At 37.4% G+C, this 20,772-nt stretch overlaps 1 protein-coding gene across 21 annotated transcripts in view; it reads right to left on the bottom strand.

Annotated features, from left to right (window-relative positions):
* The window catches only part of ptprk (protein tyrosine phosphatase receptor type K), a 144,161-nt gene that overhangs the window by 38,292 nt on the left and 85,097 nt on the right, over window positions 1-20,772 (bottom strand). For all 21 annotated transcript variants that reach the window (XM_030127922.1, XM_030127927.1, XM_030127926.1 and 18 more), the window contains 11 exons: window positions 20,296-20,408; window positions 18,981-19,161; window positions 7,011-7,193; window positions 6,130-6,249; window positions 5,719-5,828; window positions 5,423-5,624; window positions 3,639-3,744; window positions 3,193-3,265; window positions 2,908-3,030; window positions 2,529-2,603; window positions 273-309 (listed from right to left, as the gene is read on the bottom strand). In XM_030127922.1, the coding sequence (XP_029983782.1) occupies window positions 273-309; window positions 2,529-2,603; window positions 2,908-3,030; window positions 3,193-3,265; window positions 3,639-3,744; window positions 5,423-5,624; window positions 5,719-5,828; window positions 6,130-6,249; window positions 7,011-7,193; window positions 18,981-19,161; window positions 20,296-20,408 (1,323 nt within the window). The remainder of the gene's footprint in view (window positions 1-272; window positions 310-2,528; window positions 2,604-2,907; window positions 3,031-3,192; window positions 3,266-3,638; window positions 3,745-5,422; window positions 5,625-5,718; window positions 5,829-6,129; window positions 6,250-7,010; window positions 7,194-18,980; window positions 19,162-20,295; window positions 20,409-20,772) is intronic.

Below are 20,772 nucleotides of genomic sequence, written 5' to 3'. Positions count from 1 at the left end.
ATCAAATGTTAGATAAGAATAGTTTTTAAGTATCAGCCACAAAGCCCAAAGAAAGGCATGTTTCTTTAATGTTATTGATGCTCCCTTTAGTTTAGTGGGTGCACATGGGAGCACAGTTTTTCTACTGTGTAATGTAAACTTTTTCATGAATTATTTTTAAACTGGGTTACATCTCCTGTTATTCACATCAGGCTGAAGGTACCGCTTGTTGCCTACAGCTCATTTGTGGTTTATTTTCACACAGATGGGGAGACAGACCACAGTTTACTCACCTTTAGTAGCCAGCCTCAGACACTGCGTTTTAGTCTCCTGGACAGAACACAAACAAAAGACAGAAAAACTCATATTTTAGTCCCATGTAAACACACAGTGCACTACGATATTATAAGACAACATGATGTTATTGGGGATAAATATAATGGCAACATTTTGTTAGTTTTTACTGTTTCCCCTTGAATATATTCAATCCCATTTGTGTGTGTTTCATCATATGTGCAAATACACTGCCAGCCAAAAAAAAAAAAGTCTGCACCTGGATTTAACTCAGCGAATAGTTCAGATCCTTTCACTGAATAATTTCTGCAGTGATTAACCCAGAAAGACCCAAACAGCCACCTGTGACACAAACTATCTACTGATCTAAACTGTTTAATACCTGTTGATTCATTAATCCTATCAATACATGTACATAATTGGTGTAAAATACAGTTTGTCATCTTTTCATGGCCATCAGATATGACTCATTTGGATGTTCAGAGGTTCCGTGGTTAGCATGGAAACACCGTCATCTTCTACAACATTGATTCACCAGTAAAACCCATGGAGTTGGATCAATAACAATCGATGGACATACTTGTTTTTACAATCAGTTAGCAATATCTTTGCTGAAAAGGTCACTTTTTCTTCAGATATAATTAACTTTGAATTTACTTTAGAGTTTTCATGAGCATCTATATCATCTGTGAATTGAATATAGGAAAATACATGATTTACACCAAAAAATGCCAAATAAAGAGGATTATATATATACAGGGTGGGGAAGCAAAATTTACAATATTTTGAGGCAGGGATTGAAAGACACTGTATGACCAATTAGTTTATTGAAAGTCATGAGAATTTATTTGCCACAAGAAAATTTACATCATAGAAAATGTTTTTATTCTATGTGTCCTCCTTCTTTCTCAATAACTGCCTTCACACGCTTCCTGAAACTTGCGCAAGTGTTCCTCAAATATCCGGGTGACAACTTCTCCCATTCTTCTTTAATAGTATCTTCCAGACTTTCTCGTAATAGTTTTGCTCATAGTCATTCTCTTTACATTATAAACAGTCTTTATGGACACTCCAACTATTTTTGAAATCTCCTTTGGTGTGACGAGTGCATTCAGCAAATCACACACTCTTTGACGTTTGCTTTCCTGATTACTCATATGGGCAAAAGTTTCTGAAAAGGTATGGATAATAATGTTAGGTATGATTATGACATCAATATATGTTTGGTTTCAAAACAACTGACGTAGTGCCTGCTGAGAAAAAATCAACTAAATGTTCATTGTAAATTTTGCTTCCCCACCCTGTATGTATGTATGTATATATATATATATATATATATATATATATATATATATATATATATATATTTTTTTTTTTTTTTTTTTTTTTTTTTTTTTTTTTAAATGGTGATCAATCACTTAAGAAAGGTAGAAATAGAGAAAAAAATTATTTGGGAACTGCCTTAAAAGTAGCACTGGGTCTTAATGGGTTAATATGTTTCAACCGCAACAATTCCTTGTCTTTCAAGCTTGTCATTTCTTAAACAACCATCAGGCTTATAGAGAGCATAAAGATTGGACTGTGCTTCAATGGAAAAGATCATATGGTCTGATGAGTCCAGACTGACCCTGTTCCAGAATGATGGGTGAGTCAGGGTGAGAAGAGAGGTGAATGAAGTGATTACCCATCATGCCTAGTGTCTACAGTACAAGCCTGAGAGGGCAGTGTTATGATCTGGGGTTTCCTCACATTTGGGGTTGATAAGTAAGTATATCAAAACAACTCAACAGTGAACGCATGCTGTAATAAAACCTAAAGGCTAAATGGCTAAAGCTAAATACAGTCGCGGAAAAAAATTGTAAGGCCACAACTTGTTTTCTTCAATTTCTTGTTCATTTTAATGCCTGGTACAACTAAAGGTACATTTGTTTGGACAAATATAATAATAACAACAAAAATAGCTCATAAGAGTTTAATTTCAGAGCTGATATCTAGCCATTTTCCATGGTTTTCTTGATAATAACCAAAATCACTTCAGTTCTCACATCAATAGCTATGGCATTGTACTGCCAAAAACAGTGCTTTTAGGCATTTCATGTTTTCTTTTCTGTCACATGATGCACACAGGAGTTAGTACTTGATTGCATAACCATTGTTTTTGATGACTTTTGATGGTCTAATATTTTTTTCCGAGACTGTATCAGAGCATGGGCCTTGTTTGTATAGTGTAACGGTGTGAATAAATAAATCTTTACCCTTTCAGTGCTGCTCACAGCTTGAAGGTAAATGTTGTAGTTCTTTCTTGGAGCCAGTGGAGGATTCCAGAAACCCTAAAGAAAAAGCACAAATCAGCGTTATACAAAGCAAAGATATACAGCGATGTGTGCTGATTGTCAGTAACTGTTTTCCCTTGTTGCTACCACTAAGAAGGCTTTGTTTTCTTTCTTTCCTTGTCGGAATAGCAGTATGTCTCAAAAACTGAACCCTAATCTTCTTCTTGTCTGGTTCTTGAGCTGCAGAGCCTCATACACCTGATATAAGTTAGAGTGGTTTCAATTTGATGTTCTTATCTATCCACCTGATATACCTTCTGCACTACATTGAGAATATGTTGTTCAGATAAAAAGAGCTTGCCTGATATGTCTTGTTGTCTCCCACAGTGAAGGGGAGGGGCTCAGGTAGGTTGCTTGGGGAAAGTTGGGCCGCATAATAATAGGGAGATCCGCCGCTAGATGCACTGTGGTAGGAAACAGGAACCTGGAAAAGGGGACAGATTTACATTTACAAAATAATCTGCAACTAAGTGGTCTGTCTGAACGTGGTGATAAACAAATTAAATGTAATGTTTATGCTAGAAGCCCCCGCAATATAAATTAAGAAAAAGGCATGAGTTTTTACATGCATTGAGATAAAAAATACCTCATAACAGTCAGAGGAGGCTTGGCGACGTGACCGCTGTGGATTGACTTCCTCTACCACAATCTGGTATGCACTGCAGAGAAAAGGCAACGTTAGCTTCCGCATAAATAAGTCATCAGCAGAGCTTTATTCAATAAAAAACAAAATGGTAAATAAAATATTCAGGGCTTGTTTAGTGTTGCGAATTTAATTATTGTTTATCGACTTGATTTCTGACGCATGCCAAAGAACACTCCTGACTCCACGTAACCCTCAGAAAATGACATGTTTAGTATAATTACAATCATAACCGACTGCACTGGTATACACATATTTAACCTCTTCTGCTATGCACAGACAAACTTGTACTAATAACAGCTGGATAAAATTTGTTTATGCATATTTATTTTACACCAGAAAGGGGCTAACAAATCTGGTTTGGTCATGGATGGGTTGTGTGTATGTACCTTATTGGTGCTCCCTTAGCCTGGGCCGGTTTGAGAAGGACAGTGATGGTTGTTGCAGTTTCATTCAGGAAAGCCTCTGATCCATCGTATTCTTCCAGTGTAGGAGCTGAATAAGAAGCAGTACAGTGTATTAGTGAGTATTTCATACCTTTGTGTCTTTTTTTAACTTCATTTAACCTTTATTGAACCATGAAGTCCTTTGAGAATAAAACCTCTTTTTGAGAGAGACCTGGCCATGAAGGCACAAAAGACCATGAAAACACGAAAACCATATATAAAATACCAGTAAAAATAAAAGGTAAAAGAAAGGACTGGAGAACAGAATGAAAGGTTTATGTGTATCAAAATGAAAAAAAGCTGTTAGATAAAAGATGAAAAATATTTGACATAACAGACATCCCAGCAGAAGAACTTCTTGATAGTTCTTGTTACTACAGGGAAATGTATCCTCTTTAGTGTGTCTGCACTGTATAAATCCGAGAGTGCGGTTTTTACCTCCTCTTTTAGGTTAAGTACTTTCCAAGGACATGAGGAACCTTGAGTAAATGCATGGCAATTGACCCAAACGTAAGCATACATTATCCTAAACACACCATTGGACAGTGGAATCTCTACAAACTCATATGAACTTCCCCACTGAAAAGATTTATTCATCTTTGCTCAGAACAAATGAGTGTCAAGGTCAACACCTTGGTTGGACTGTAAAGTTTCTAAAGTAAGCTTGGCTTTCTAATTTAACCCATAAAGACCCAAACATCCACCGGCAACCAAAAGCATCTACTGATCAAATACCTGTTGATCCACTAATCCTATCAATACATGTCAATAATTGAGTTAAAATATAGATTCTCAGCTTTAAGTCTTCATCAGATATGACCCATTTGGACGTTCAGAGGCTCCGCAGTGAACGTGGAAACACCGTCATCTTCTACAACATTGATTCACCAGTAAAACCCATAGAGTTGGATCAATGACAGTGGATGGACACACTTATTTTATGTTCAGTTAATTATATATTTTGCAGAAAAATGTATATTTTTCTTCAGTTTTATTTGTTTTTGATATAATCTGTGCTTTTATGAAGATCTACATGATCAGTAAACTAAATATAGAAAAATACATGATTTACACTTAAAAATACAAAATACAGAAGATAATATTGGAGTAAATGGTGATGAATCACTTTAGAAAGGTTAAAAATAGAGAAAAACATGCCACCTGGATGGTGGGGGGGGGCAAGTTCACAAATTTTGTAAGAAATGCCTTAATGTAAATGTTGTTATGGAAAAATGATAAATAAAATTGTTAAAAAAAATAAAGAAAAATGTATTTGGGAGCTGACATAAAAGTAGCTCTGGGTCTATATGGGTTAAAGACATTAAGAATTGGAGTCTGAAAACATTTCTAGATTTTCTTGTGTTTTCTCATGAGGTTATAAAATGCATTTTGGGACACCAGCATTGCAAAAATTAGATGGACAATTTTTTTTATATTCACCACCATGTTTGTAGAATAGGTTTAAACTGTATGTGAGTGTTTTTGAAACACTTTTGAAACTCTAAAAACATACAGCTCTGAATCATGCCATCTTCCATCTTGTTGTTATGTGTCATGTGGTAGTGATATTGCTGTATGGAGTTTCTGTTGGCTTCTGTATCGCATTCCTATTTGCAGCGATCATGCAAAAACAAAAAAGCCGTTGAAGGTATACAGTTCTTGGGAGTCCAGGAACAGTTTGGAGAAATTCTCATGCTTAAAAAGTCTGATCGAAGCAGAATATCTACCTGAAATATTTGTAGTCACATTGAGTGTGGTTGCCGGACCGAACCCTTTGGAGGTGGACGCCCTTATAGACAGCTGGTATGTGACACCTGGGTGGAGCTGGGAAAACAGATGATGGGTGGCGTTGGAGGGTAGAGACACTGTGAGGCCAGGCCGCTGCAGAGGCACCGAAGGGTCAAATGAACGCACTCCACTGTAGCTGATCTACAGAGGAGCAGAGACAGAAGCATGATTTTACACCTCTTTCCTTTCTTTGTGCAGGGGAACACATATGATGTTTGTTTACTACTGATGGTACCTCATATTGTATGATGATGCCATTAGGTTCAGCTGGTTCCTTCCAGAGTAGGAGAATCCTGTCTTCAAATGGGGTAGCTTTTAGCGACTGACTTGGAACAGGTCCTGGGACTGTAAACACACAGAAATAAAGTCATACAACGCCAATAAAATTAACAGCATAATTAAATTCTGCTTATCAGATCTACCCCTTGATCAAGAATACACAGCACAGACTGTCCAGACCATTATTGAAGTAATGTGGCTTGCCTGACACTAAATATAAACCAACAAAAAGACTTGTGTAGCTGTTTTTGTTTGTAGCACAGTGTTGTTCCAAGTAGAGGTTGCTGTGTGACATATCTGTCAGTGTATCTGTGAAAACTGAGCTTCACAGCTAAACAAAATAAATACAAGTCTTCAGATATCGTACCATCCTCGTCAGTTTGTATGATGGTCTCGTCACTTTCTTTGCGTCCCTCAGGATTGGTCAGAATCATCTTCAGGCTGACGTTGGTGTAAGGTGGCAGGTTTCCAACCAAGTGCCGCGGAGCTAAAATAAAAGATAAAAACACAACTTCAGTGAAAAACAGTAATGGAACATCAAATAATGTGGGTCATGAGCCCTAGGAGACACAATATCCACTAATCTTTGTTTCACTGACTGTGGAGTATAGCAGGTTTCGTGTTAACATTATATTAATTTATTGAAAAAGTGGATGTATTTTGGCTGGTGTCACTGAAAATCAACAATTAATTTGTAGTTATGCAGATTTTAGCCAAGTTTAGACATTTAGTTCACTCCCTCCAGATTTAAAGGATGTTGTTTTTTACAGGCTTTTCCAAGTAAACTGCAGACATTTGAATACAATTATTAACATTTGTATAAAGCTCTCTTTTAATGTCAAAATCTAAATACATAAAATGCATCACAGAATACTGGAGAAATATAGTCTAAATGCTCTTTTGTAAAGGCTGCTGGAATTTTTTTTTTTCCAGAAACAAACACTTTCCATCCTAAAATGCACCTTAGCATACTAGTGACAGATGCTTGTTTGTGTGGGGTAACATTAGCACAAGAATATAACACCTGAATAACTAATGAGATGCCATGCTAATGAATATGAGCAAGAGAGAGGGCAAATGAGACTATACTTTCTGAAAACTGTTGATATCATGTATTTTAAATGGATATTATCTAAAACATAATGACCAAATCCGATTTCTAACCTGGTGAAAATGAGGCCTGCATGATCAATTAGTCTCCTATTGTACAACACATTAATAATGATCGTATTAGACCGGTGCTCTAACCTTTCGGGTCCATGTCCAAGCAGTCAGCCTTGCTGCGGTTGTTGGCAGTCATATAATGGTAACAGATGGTGACGTTGAATGTGTGACAGCGAGTGATGTTGTATCCCAGTGATTCCCAGTCCACTGCTATGAGGCGAGATCTGGTTTCAGCGATCTTCAGTCTTTTAGGAGTCCGCATTGGTTCTACAATAAAAGGAAGAAAAAGAAAAGCAAAATGAGAACACAAATGGTGAGGGGTATCACTTATGACTCAGTGGTTACATGAGCATACAACAATTCTGCACATTGTTTAAGACTGAAAAACTGTTATCAAAGGCTGTATATTGTCAGTAGTGGACTCCAGGGTCTAACGTCATCACTTCACATTGAGGGCAAAACACTACACAAAGTTATGCATGTTAAAGTGAACCAACCACTACTTTAAGTATCGACAGACTCTAAAAGAACCACAATAAACAGTCTTAGCTTTGCACAGTAATGCTAACAACCGACGATGAAGAGTAGGGATGCCTTGGTCCTATGAGAGACAGGGGTTACTGGGTTGAATGTGTGACAGTATGTGTAATTTGTTGTTTAACTTACGGTAAATGCACTTATATAGTGGTTTTCTACACCTTCATGATGCCCAAAGTGCCATGCAAGGTGATGCCTACAGCCTACAATTTTGGGTTCAATGTCTTCAAGATCTGGAGCCAGGATCTGATCCACTGACCCTTCAGTCATTTGACAACCCGCTCTACCAACTGAGCCACAGCCACCCTTTATATATGCAGCTGTGAGAAAGTGTAGTGTGTTCTGTAATGATGATATAGTATACGATCATCACCAAAGTGAATGTTCAAATATTAAAATCTGAATCTGGAACCAAGTACTTGAAGAGTTGAATATTTGGGCCCCATCATAGTGGAAACAAGCAGCTTCTATAACAGAATGAAAACTCTTTTTTAAGGATTGCATAGACACATTGGGAACCACTGGTAGTAGCTAGGGTAATATCTGCCTTCAGACCCTGCATATAAGGTCATTTCACATTTGGGTAAGGCCAGCTTTTTATTATATTAAATGTTGCTAATTTTGTTGTTTGTGGGCCATAACAAGGAAACTAAATAACAGCAAAACCCAAATAAAACAGAAAATAACACTGATATCAACATCAGCCCTAAACTTTTTAAAACTTCCAACCTATCTATGAAGTTCCTTAGAGTTCTGCCTAATGTGAATGTATTTTGTGTTGCCAAAAACAGACCAACCATCCAAACTGAGTCAGCGTTTTCCCTGGTCGGAACTGAGATGGTTTTATGAACATCTATTTCTGCTCCTCCGTGACATTTAGCCATTTCTGAAATGTAATAACTCCTACAAGGCACGCCTTTGATTTCTATCTTTTATGCGGATTCAGAACTGTTATTGTCAATATAATCTACCTTCTTTCCTTTCTGCCCAGGGCTTTAATTACCTTAACTGGCTCATTAAACTGGATCAATAACCCCCCAGACCCCACCTACGTCTTCCCACACACACACACACACACACACATACACACACACATACATACACACACACACGCACACACACATATTCAAGTCTGCAAACAAGAAACCAAACCTTCCTCCGTTGCTTTTCCGCCTGTTCATATCTGTCAACTATATCTCAGACAGAACACTGCGTCCAGAATATTCACCCACTTCAGATTCCGTGCCCACTGCACAGTGGGGTTCAACCGCTTCACACAAAACAACTACTTCTTAAGCTCCTGTGGCAACTCATCTATCCAGAGCAGCTACCACTTTGGGAAAGCTATTACCTTTAGAAGCTAACCTCAGCCTTTAGTCTAAGCCTTTAAAGACTGCTCATTGTAAAGACAACATAAAGCACTCCGCTGATTTAGTGCTGGACTCCAATGAAGCTTCAGGAAACTTGTCGAGGCCGATGAAAAGAGAATGGTTCGAAATAATATGTTAAAGAAAAATACTGCAATTACTCTGACAGCTACATGATTTAGATACTGGTCATGATTCTAATTTACTTACAAGGCTGGGAATTCATTTATAATGGTAGAGAGAGGTGCATTTTAGAACATTTAATTTTTTTTCCGTTTTAAAAATAATATATACATGTACAGCCATTACACAAAATGACAAATCAAAACATTCACAACAGATCTCATATAAAAATGCAGCTCCTGTTTACTTTGATCAATTGTTTAGCCATGATGGACACAAAAAAATCAACAGTTCCTACATTCATCATGCCTCCTCATGATCTATTTCTATTAAATCTGACACCTCTGTTTTATAATACAGGCTTTAAATAGAAAATTATTGAATATTAACAGAGTTTTCTCTAGGATTCTGGCATTTGGGATCAGGGGTTTGAGGATTTACATGTTATTTAACTGAACCTTTTTCACATTCAACTATCATTACAATATTTATTAAAAAAACAAACTGGCTTTTCAATTTTCACATAATCCTTCGCATGCCTGTGAATAATAATTACAAAACAGCACTGGTTAAACAACAGTGAAGAGAACAGAACTGTGGGTTAGTCCATAGAATATTGCACAATGTGTAAAAAAAAAAACCCAAACATTTTATTTTGGCTCAGGTACTGTGAAAAAATACTTGGATATTTCAGCTACATTTAGGCCTATCATCCACTTGTAAACAGTGTTTTAAGTGGCAAAAATGAAGATTCTTAAAACTGCTTTCCAAAGTGTAGATACTGAAATCTCTGTATGGGTTTGTGTGTATCTGTGATGAAAAGAAAAACAAAGAGACAGGATAACACACCCCATATTACACGTCTATTATTGTTCTGTGTAATGAATCTGCACTTGAAACCTCAAGTTCAGGTGTATAAATGAAAGCATTACCTGCAGATTTAGGCTTCGTTCAGACATTTGGGAGACGAACCAGACTAACTTGAACCAACACTTGAGGTAACTTAAGTTTAAAACTGAACTTGTTGCTGCTCATCTTCATGATTAAAGACTGTGTTTGCTACAGCTAATATTCAACGACAGAAACAATGGTTTCTCGAAGTATTTCTACCAGTTTTTAGTTGTTGACATGTGGACAGAGATATTTTGTAAAATGAAGGTTGTGCAGAATACTTTTAAAAACCCGAGTAAGAAATTATCTGTGGACAGGGTATGATGTTACAATGAAATCCCTGATGAGGTCAGTGATGACCCACAGTGCTTCAGAAAACACTTTAAATTAAAAGTTTTCTTTGCTGTTCCTTGTCATAAACTGACATGTTGTCATTCACAGTGAAACCCATTTAATCACTTGTTGATGTTCCTTCCTCCTTATGTCTCTCTCTGAGGGGTAACCCACCTGTTTCCTTCTGTCCTTCTAGGATTTTAATAAAAACAGCTCACCTTAAATAGAGACACACAAGTCTCTCTCCAGCCCTCCTTGCCTTGGTCTGTGTTTTTCCTTGGGTCTTCCTCTCTCAGAGGAGACAACACAAGGACACAAACTTGTCGCTTCTTCTGACAACCCATTATCTGCCTGTCACTCACACACACACATGCACGGACTCACACTCAGTTATTACCCAAACACACACATGTGCGCCTCAGGTTGTGACAGAATCAAGATTAAATCTAGGGAGAGAATGTATAGGTGTGTGTTTATGTACGTGTGTGTGCACGTCTTAATAAAACTTCTAATAATAAGGATGCATCGGCAAGGGCGAACTCAAGAGCTGCACACTGAAACACAACCAAGCTGTGGTTTTCATTTAGATGTAAACGGCTCACTTATAATGAGACATATGGACATATGAAAGGAAATGAAAATGAAAGAAGACCAAGAGGAAGGGCGATGCAGACACACTGGGCAGGTAATTGTCTGCTGAGCAAATATCACTTAACTGTGTATGTGTGTTAATAGCTTAGGGGTCAGAGCATTTCATTTTGGCTTTAGGCTGTTATTGGTTGGTTGACATTTAAATAGAGTGAGAAGGAGACCTGCTGCTTTCTATGTCTGTCTCACCCTTATGCCTGCCTCTTCCTCACCTGTCTTCATCTCTTCCTTCCTGTCTGTCTCCCAGTTCAGATCAATAGTCGTGATCCTCGCCATAAAGCTAGCTATTAGGGCAGCCACACACACAGTTAGGGCACTGTAATAAATTGTATTGATTTCAGGGTCTCTAGATGCTAACACTGCTCCACGGCGAGACAGTTTTCAACATGGAATTAAAACAAAATATATGACTATCTGCCTGTCGCGCACACATAGAAAAACACACGCACCTGCATTTCAGAAACCTATTTCCCTCTTGGCCCATAATGCAATGCTGCTTATCTCTGTCTATTTACTATATAGGTGGGAGGTGAGACAATGAGAGAGTATGGAAAAAGAAAGAAAGAAAGAAAGAAAGAAAGAAAGAAAGAAAGAAAGAAAGAAAGAAAGAAAGAAAGAAAGAAAGAAGAGGGCAAACACAGTAGCACAGAAATTGAGTAGTAGAGTATTAAAAACAAAGCAATGCATGGAAAAATGAAACAGGGACTGAAGGCAGCAAAGGAGAGATAAAGGGAGCAGAGAGAGAGAAATGGGAGCGAAAGATGAGAGAGGGAAAGAAAGAAAGCGGCAGAGACAGCGAGCAGAGGAACGGGAGAGACGATAACTAGTTTGGAATGTGGCCAAAGACATGCGGGACCAGGTCCAACGGTAAACCACAGAGGCTGCCTTGTCCCTGTCCCCTCCTCCGGTAGACTGACAAACGGCTGGATTCATGTTGGAACTAAAAGGCTTTGTTCTCCACAGATGGAGCTTTGAAAACAACAACAATACCAATAAACACCAACAATAACACCAAGGACAGCAAGCTTCATATCAGCGGAATCCAGAGGTTGGAATTAAAGAATGTTAAACAAAAGGAAAGGAAAATAAAGTAAATGAAATAAAACTCTGCTAGAGGCCAACAAGCCCTGTCTCTCAACATAAACCATTATATGGAGCCAAGGAATATAAAGTACACCATAGGGCAGGGGAGAATAAAGCCTGAAGTAGAGAATAAAGAAGGAAAGGAAGAAAGGGGGGACATGGGAGGAGGGAAACCGAAAAGGTTGACAGGAGATGCAGCTAAATCCAAGTTAATCTGTCCAATTAGTTCCTGGTAATCCTTCTACTGTCATGAGAAAGACAAATGAAACTCCATTTATTCATTCTGTCTCAACTCTCCATTTTTTTTCTTTGCACATCTCTGTCTCTCTGAATATAAGTGCATTAAAAGTACAAATTTGGGCTGATCTTTTTGGTTTGGTCTTAATTCCGATTCTCACACCAACCTGTTGATGCAGATGGTCGCCCACCCCACACCTGGTCTTGTTGGAGGCTTCTTCTGTGGTGTGAAGTTCACAATGATTCTGATATTTCTATTTTTTTCTGAACTGATATTCTCCCCTCTGTAAAAGCTTTTATATATCAGTGAAGCGGAGTTAGGTAATGAAATATATCCACAGGTGTTTTGCACTGAATTTACTTTCCATAAAGCTTCAGTGAGAATGTATGAGGTGTTAGGTTATTTTGTCCACACTGTAAAGATGTTTGCATGTGGATGAAAGGCCCGAATGTAACAGGGTTTCTGCAGCTATCAGCAAATCTAATTTAATGCTTTTTAATGCCCTTTTTAATGCCACTTTAAACAAATTTAATGCCCATGTCCAACTGCAGATACTGTTTTATATATATATATATATATATATATATATATATATATATATATATATATATATATATATATAAAATATATATACAGAAAATACAAGTTTCACCAGAAGTGATTGGAGGAGGAACTAAATATGTATATGTATATATATATATATATATATATATATATATATATACATATACATATTTAGTTCCTCCTCCAATCACTTCTGGTGAAACTTGTATTTTCCCATTTTTCTGACATTTGCTAATATTCCCTCCACTCTTTCACCACAGCATGAGCACGCTCACAGCACGTTGCATTCCAAGCATTCGGTGTTGTGACTTTGTGTATCGGCCATAAACAATAGTCAATTAAAGGGTTCGGCCTGTCAGTCATCACACTATACATTCCATCAAAATTATTAAATGTTTATATAATCAAAATAAATCATGAATAACAATGCTTTTTTTTCCATCAAGTGTTTTTTTAATGCCTCTGGACATCGAATTTAATGCTTTTTAAATGCCATTTAAGGCCTTAATTTTCACAAAATCTACTTAAAGAATTTTAATGCTTTTTAATGACCCGCAGAAACCCTGTGAAAAGGGAAATATCAATTTAGATGGATTTCTTTTATTAGCGTGGGCATAACCTTGAGCGGATGCAATTATTGTATTCTCAGTGTCATAGTTATATGAATATGATCAATAAACACTTCAGAAAACTGCCTGAAACATGATGAACTAGAAGCACTCGGAGAGCGCAGACCTCCGCCAAGGCTGATCAGCCCCCCCCCCCCCCCCCCCCCCGTGGGCCCCCCCACCCCCGATCACCACCAAAATTTAATCATTTCTTCCTTATCCCATTTCCAACAAACCCTGAAAATTTCATCCAAATCTGTCCATAACTTTTTGAGTTATGTTGCACACTAACGGACAGACAAACAAACAAACAGACAGACAAACAAACAAACAAACCCTGGCAAAAACATAACCTCCTTGGCGGAGGTAAAAAGAAAAAATCACAAATGCTTAATGGCTTTACCTAACTTGTTAAACCAATATTTTCTCTTTATTTATGTCCATATAGTTATTTCCTGATGGCCTAGTTTCTTCCTGTTAAAGGGGAGTTTTAAGTCCTTCCATCTGCACAAGAGGGATTTGTTCTTTAAGACTATACGGCTGTGCCCTGTAATGATTTTGTCAAAGCTTGGTGTGATATAAATAAAAAGTAATCGCATTGATTTCCTGCTAATTATTCTGATTGATCGGGGGCTCTCTTGGCGGTATAAATCCATCATTGTCTGAGAGGTTAGGAAGAAGAAATTAAAAAACATAGTGAGTGATGCTGAAACAAATGCTCATAAATGAGGTGACTTTTGCAAATAGCTTGTAAAATCAAATAGTTAAGTAAACAAACTGGAGGATACTGGAAACTTGAAACTCACAGCTAAAATTCTCCATTTCCTTGTTATTCATGATGTGTTTTTTTGTTCTAAAATAGTAAAATACTACTTATTATTACCGAACTGCTTATAATTCTGCAGAGCTGTGTTTCTTTTCAAGTCCAACAATCACTTTGTGCACAATTAGAATTACACTTTTAGAAGAAATGTGTGGGCACTTTACACAAAATATGTGTAGCACTGTAGTTTACACGTTTTGTGTCAATATTGAATAAAACTGTGTTGGAAGCATGTTTTTCACACTGTAGCACAATGTGTTAACCTTCGCTGTGTTAAAATTATTAACATAGTGAAAGCGTTAAAATGAACAGAACATTCCAAAGCTCATCCAACAATGTGTGTAGACCTAACATGGTTTGCAAACACATCCTTTCTTAAGAGTGCAAGTCTTTTTATTAGACCTGTGGAAACCTTTATGTGCCTTTTAGAGTCACAGCATTATTCCAGCGATCTGACCTTCATTAATCCTATCGATTTTTAATAAAACAAGTAAAATGTGCTGAAAATGACCACAAAAACAGACTCATTCTAAAGGGACAGTGAGTGTGTGTCTGTAAATCTCATGGTGGTCTGACTCTGACCTTTAAAGCCTACCACCGTGAAGGGAAAGTGTGTGTCTGTACATTTTCACCTAAAAAGTACACATGATAAAAAAGCACATATGACAAATTGTGTGTGATTCCTTGTGTGTGTGTGTGTGTGTGTGTGTGTGTGTGTGTAAATGTGTGTTTTGTGATTCCATTCTTTCATTAATCCAAGTGATGCTGAGTTTGTGCAACATATGAGAAATACTGTGACTCTTCTGAACTGTGCGCTATTGTGTGTCTGTCTGTACACTTCTCTCCATCTCAATTCCTCTTAGTGCGTCTCTCTCTTCTGTGTGCGTTCATGCCTGTGTAACTATGGTTTTAGTGTGTGTTCCAGTGCATTTCAGTAAGTGTGTGTATATATGTGTGTGTGTCTAACCTGCCATGACCAAGAGGTTTTCAGCAGAAAATTCAGGATTTGGATTAAAAGCTACTTCTGTCTACTTCACCTTCTGTCTCTCCCGCTTTCATACACACACACATAGACAGACACGCACAAACACACACTGAAGCACACGACACACACTAACTCTTCACTTCAAGTTGATTATTTTTCACCCTTCAGACAAGAGCAATAAATCACCACAGAAGAAAAATAGAGAGTGGGAGAGAAGGCGCAACAGAGGGAGCGTGAGAAGAAGCAGAGATAGAAAAGAAATAAAAAGTGAAGATGAAGAGATGGAAAATAAAAGTGAAGAGGAAGGAGAAAGAGGAGAGGAAATCCTGACTGTCACTGATGTCAATTCCACTGCTGTGTGTGCGTGTTATAGCTGCACTGTATTTTATTAACTTTATTGGTTTTTAATTAAACATTATTTTGTGTGGTCTCATGTTTGGGTTTATACCTGGTGTTTGTCTACACATATCCCTGTGTGTATGTGTGTGTGTATTTGCATGTGCATGTCTTTATTACACTGCGTTGGACTAAATATTCAGTAAACTACAGGTGGTGGGATCAGACAAACCTAACCAAACAGAAAAAGCAAAGGAATCATTACCATTTAAATAACATTTCTTCCCTGTGTGTGTCTTTCTCTCTTTCAACAAACACAAACACACCCACCAGGCGTGTGTGTCATGTATATTTGTGCGTGAGTGTGAATGACCCTAGTCATACAACAAATAGACATGGGGAGATATCGAAGGCAGGAAGATACCACTGCAATAATAATAGAGGAAGCAAAATATCCAAATAATATGGAGGTACTTTTATTAGATATGTATGCATATTACCTTAAGAATTATCTCAAATGTGTGTAGTAATACATTTGCATTTACATTTTATTTACCTCTGTCTGTGTGACATGGGATTATAATTTATCATAGCAAATATAGGGTGCATTAATTTTTCTTAAACTGCCTTGAGCAAGATGGAACACAGGGTGAGATAAGAACACTTGTTTCCAGTGCAACTCGACTAATTTCTGGGATGATCTGTCCCTTTCATGAACATTGGTTTTCATGAAAATGCAGTGGAAAGGACTCTCAACTGCCAGCATATGCACATTTGTTTAACAAATTCCAGAATGGTAAAGATTCAACCCCCTTTGAACTGAACTCCACCCATTGGACGATTCTGAAAAATGGCAGAAAGTGGTCAGGGGGCTCGGGATGTGGGTTTATGAGGCCGGGGTTGTTCTGTGACACCTCTAGGCCAGAGACAAATGAACAGCAACACAGAATCATAAGGCACCTATTTTGAGCTGTATGTTGAAAGCTTTATTTTTAAGGGATTTCTAGGTTTGTGAAGGGCTTTGGTGCTGCGATAGTGTTTGTTTATGTTGTTGTTTGACTTAAAAACTCAACAGATCTGCTCACTGATGATGTAAAAACACAGTTCCAATTTTTTTTTGCAAATCACAGTTGTAATTATAGATCTTTTATAAAGTTTGTTTCTCCATCTGTTCTGGCAAAGATGGTATTTTTCTCTTTAGAAAAAAATTATTTTCAACATCGTACTCATTTTCAGGACCAAACTGGGTTACTTTTTTGTAGATGGGGGCTGCAGCTAATGGTCATTTCAGCAGTTGATTCATTTGTCACTTATTCTCCATTAACTGTTCGCTCATAAAATGTCAGAAAATGGTGAAAAATGCCAATCAATTTGCAAAGCTTTTGATGTTGTCATTAAATTCATTGTTCGGTCCAAAGATACATAACTTTCAGTTTATCATTAAAGAGGGGGACAGAAATCAGACAGAAAATATTCACATATAAGAAGGTGGATCTAGAGAATGTGTACTTTTCATCCTAAAAAAAAATGATCAAACCAATTGGCAAATAGTTGCCGTTTAATTTGGTAGTCAACTGCTGATCGATTAGCACTTGCAGCAGTAAAACATATTTTAGCCACATAAAAAAAGCCTAGGCGTATGGCCAAATTTTTTTTATCTTGATTTCTTGTCAATTTTACTTTTCTAGCTACATGAACGGGAGGCAAAACTTTACAAAGCTCTTTATTTACTAAAGCGCTATGCCATATACAACTGGAGAAACACATTCAAAATTTGTATATTAGAAGAAGCAAACAGGCTGCAGTTTGAATATTTGTTGAACAGCAAAACTCTCCAGAGGAATAATCTTGATTTTGGCATTTTCACAGTTTCACAATTTAAAAACTCTCAGAAAGATGAGGTCAGTTTTACCCAAGGGAAGGGAGGCTGTGCACCTCTGATACTGGGCGCTAATGTTCATTTTATATAGATTTCATGATGCAAAGACGTCCCAAATGGTTGAATCTGTCAGCCTTGGCCTTGTAAGTTCAGAGAGATGGGCATGTTGTTCAAGGCATGTTGATCCACGTTCAATCCATAAAATGCCATTTTTAAAAAAAATAAACATTAACACATTGGCACTGCTGTGTTCATAGTAGTGGAGCTTTATAATGTGGTCTACAGCTCAAAAACATGTTTTAGTGTGTAGTACCTCTTTAAACTAAATAGCATTTATGCATTTAAGTGTTGTTTATTGATTATAAAAAAAATAACTATAAATAAGGAAATTCTTCTAGTTTCCTGTTATAATGAATTTTACACTTTCACTATTACTATTCTATAGACAAAAGCTGCCCACAGTTACTTCATATTACCCTGTTGTGGTCTGATATCAACACATTAGTTAATGTCTTTAATACAAAAGTGTTGCTGCATGAGCGAGGAAAAGATTAATTTCCTCTTCCTGTCAAACAGGAAACTGTTCAATACATGAGTCGCCTGAACAAGTCTATGACTTCCTCTCTGTCAATAAAAACACACACAAAGACTCAGACACACACACACACACACACACACACACACACACACACACACACACACACAGGTTGGCAGGCATCAGTCAGGCCCCTTGGTTATGAGTTTTCATCTCTCTTTCATTTTCACTCTCCAGTTTCATCATTCTCCCACCTCTCATAGTCTCTCTCTCGCCCCACTCCTATTTTCTCCTCTTTCTTTTCAGCCTCCTTATTGTTTTTCATCATCTCTCCATCGCTCCCTTATTCTGTTTCACATTCAAACTCATTTCTTCTCTTTCTGTCTCCCTCTCTCATATCAACCCTCTCCTGCTCTGTCTCTCTCCCTCAGGCTGACTGTGTTTATATTTCAGTCGTTTATTTCTACAAATGTCAAACAGTGTTTCTGCCCTCCGTCTATTGATCCACAGAGAGAGAGAGAGAGAGAGAGATGGGGAGAAAGAGGGGAGGAGGGCAGCGGCAAGAAATGAAGTAGAAAGAAAAGAGGTGGAGGGAGATGTGAAAGAAAGAAAGAAAGAAAGCGGGATGATGAGACAGAAAGACACAGAATTTCAGAAAAGGAAAAGAAAGACCGAGACCAAGAGTTAGAAAGGTAGAGTGAGCCTCCAGTATTTTAATCACTCTTTCTTTCGGCTCACTGAGCAACCACAGACTGATTCAGGCTCTCCCCTCCTTTCTTTTCCAATTCTATTGCTTTGTGCGCCTCACCTCTCCTCTGCCTTCCTGCTCATAGTACAAATCACTCCACCAACTAAAATACAAATACTAAGGCAAGACGAACAACATACATGGACAAATCGATACATATAAAAAGCAGGAACGGTTACATCCACAAGGGGATGCAACTGAACTCTGCCTTTTTGGCATAAACCACTCAGCTTTATCATATAAATCAATGTCACCTTGCTTTTAGTGGTGGTTGGTTGTTGTTTATGACCTTAAGACACATTCATTTACTCATACAACTTGTGCCTGTATGAGTTTACACACTTCAGATGACCTACCTGCACATTTTGTCCGTGTAATAAGTGGCGGTCCGGGTTTGCCAGTTCCTCCTTCTCCTGGTCTGGTTAATAAGACCCTGATTTCATACTCGGTGTCAGGGTCAAGATGCCATAACTTATAGTTGGGAGAGTTCACTGCATGAGTCTCTGTCCAGCTGCCTGATGTCATACGGTACTCAACCTACAAGAAATAATGTCATTTATATAATTACTGTTTCCTCAAATAATGACCGGGGCTTTTATTTACTTATCTTTACATGGAATTGTCTCTGGTGTGTGAATAATATTTCATATTTTAGTACAAACCCTTGTTTACACAGTTAATGTTACTTCCACAGTCTATAATACAAAGGGTGTGATTGATGTAGAAATAAAACCCTTCAAGTATTCTTTTTATTTCCTTGGACAGAATTACTTTTATTGTAAATTTACATTGATCTGGTTTAAATATGCTACTTGAAATGACAATCCTTACGGTGTTTGTCAGTAATAAAAACTAAAGTTTGGCTGAGACATCAATATATATACTATTTTTCCTTTAAAAAAAGGAAAAGAAAAAAGAAAAAGCTGGTTCTCGTTTACAAGCTGGGTAAAAAAATAATGTGAATAAACCTCTGGTGCGTGTTATGTAATGTTCTTCCAGGTAAGCACATTTCTACAGGCTTAATTGAACACATTCAACAAGATAATCTAGCTCATTTCAACACTTTATTCTGGATTTCTCACTAGAAGTATTTTTGTCTAATTTTTATCAGTGCAGGTGTTTCTTACTTTTTCAGAGAAACTGTGGAAAGTGCAACAGCAAGACAATGTTTACACAATTAAAGCTCTGTTCGGCAAATGACAAATGCTATAAACTGAAAAGCTAAAAGGCTTTTATTTTGCACCAGTTAAAGACGTGATGCATTTGTAGAAAAGAACACTGCAGTGTATCTAATAAAGCAAATATGAGAAGATCAATACAAGGTTTTAAAGTATATACTACCATTTCTATGTATTAAGTAGAGGAAACCATAAATAAACATCAGCCTCTAATACAAGCCTCCTTCAAATAATTGCCTGGTACCTTCTGCAGCTGGAGTAAATGAATGCCCTGGACACTATGTGAGGAAATACAGTATACCCATAATGACTGAAATCCCACAAAACACTTTATATCAGTAATTCATAGCAAAAAAGTATTGAATATAGCACGATTTATTTTGTTGAATGTATCGGATTAAAGGGAGAGAAATGCACATTATCAGAAACCGAGCTTTAAATGAGGAAATACTATGAACAGAATTCATTAACAAAATTCTCCATTAAAACTTACCTCTTTCAGTATAATAGGTCCATCTCCAAATATGGAGTTAGCATTGAGCTGAATGAGCAGGTACGTGGGGCCGACGCCCAGCAGCTGAGGAGGGGCGATGGGGTGTGGAGGCTCTGAGGGGAAGACACAATGGACATGAGCATAAAAGAAGGCTTCAAAGTCTCACATCAGATGAATAAAACTCAATGGAACAAGGTCACAACGGAAGAAGAGTGAAAAGGGTTTGTTATTGTGATACAAAGTCTGTTTTGTGTGGTCAGTAGAAATGTGATACGTAGATACTGAAAGCAACCCAAAGAACCGTAAACAATGACTACTGGACATAGAACTGATATTTAAGAGGGATTATTAAGCTTAACGTGTGGTCATGCACAGGGACAGAAGACGAGTCAATTACATGCTTCTGTTTTTCAGAACTTTTGTCAATTAAATTTTCCTGCCTCCAACTAATGTATTTTATTTACAAGCTACGTTTTC

Source organism: Sphaeramia orbicularis, chromosome 24 (assembly GCF_902148855.1).
Source record: "Sphaeramia orbicularis chromosome 24, fSphaOr1.1, whole genome shotgun sequence".
In the NCBI taxonomy this organism is placed as follows: Eukaryota; Metazoa; Chordata; class Actinopteri; order Kurtiformes; family Apogonidae; genus Sphaeramia; species Sphaeramia orbicularis.
Note: the sequence above shows the minus strand (reverse complement) of the source record. Positions and strands in the feature narration are given on the sequence as shown.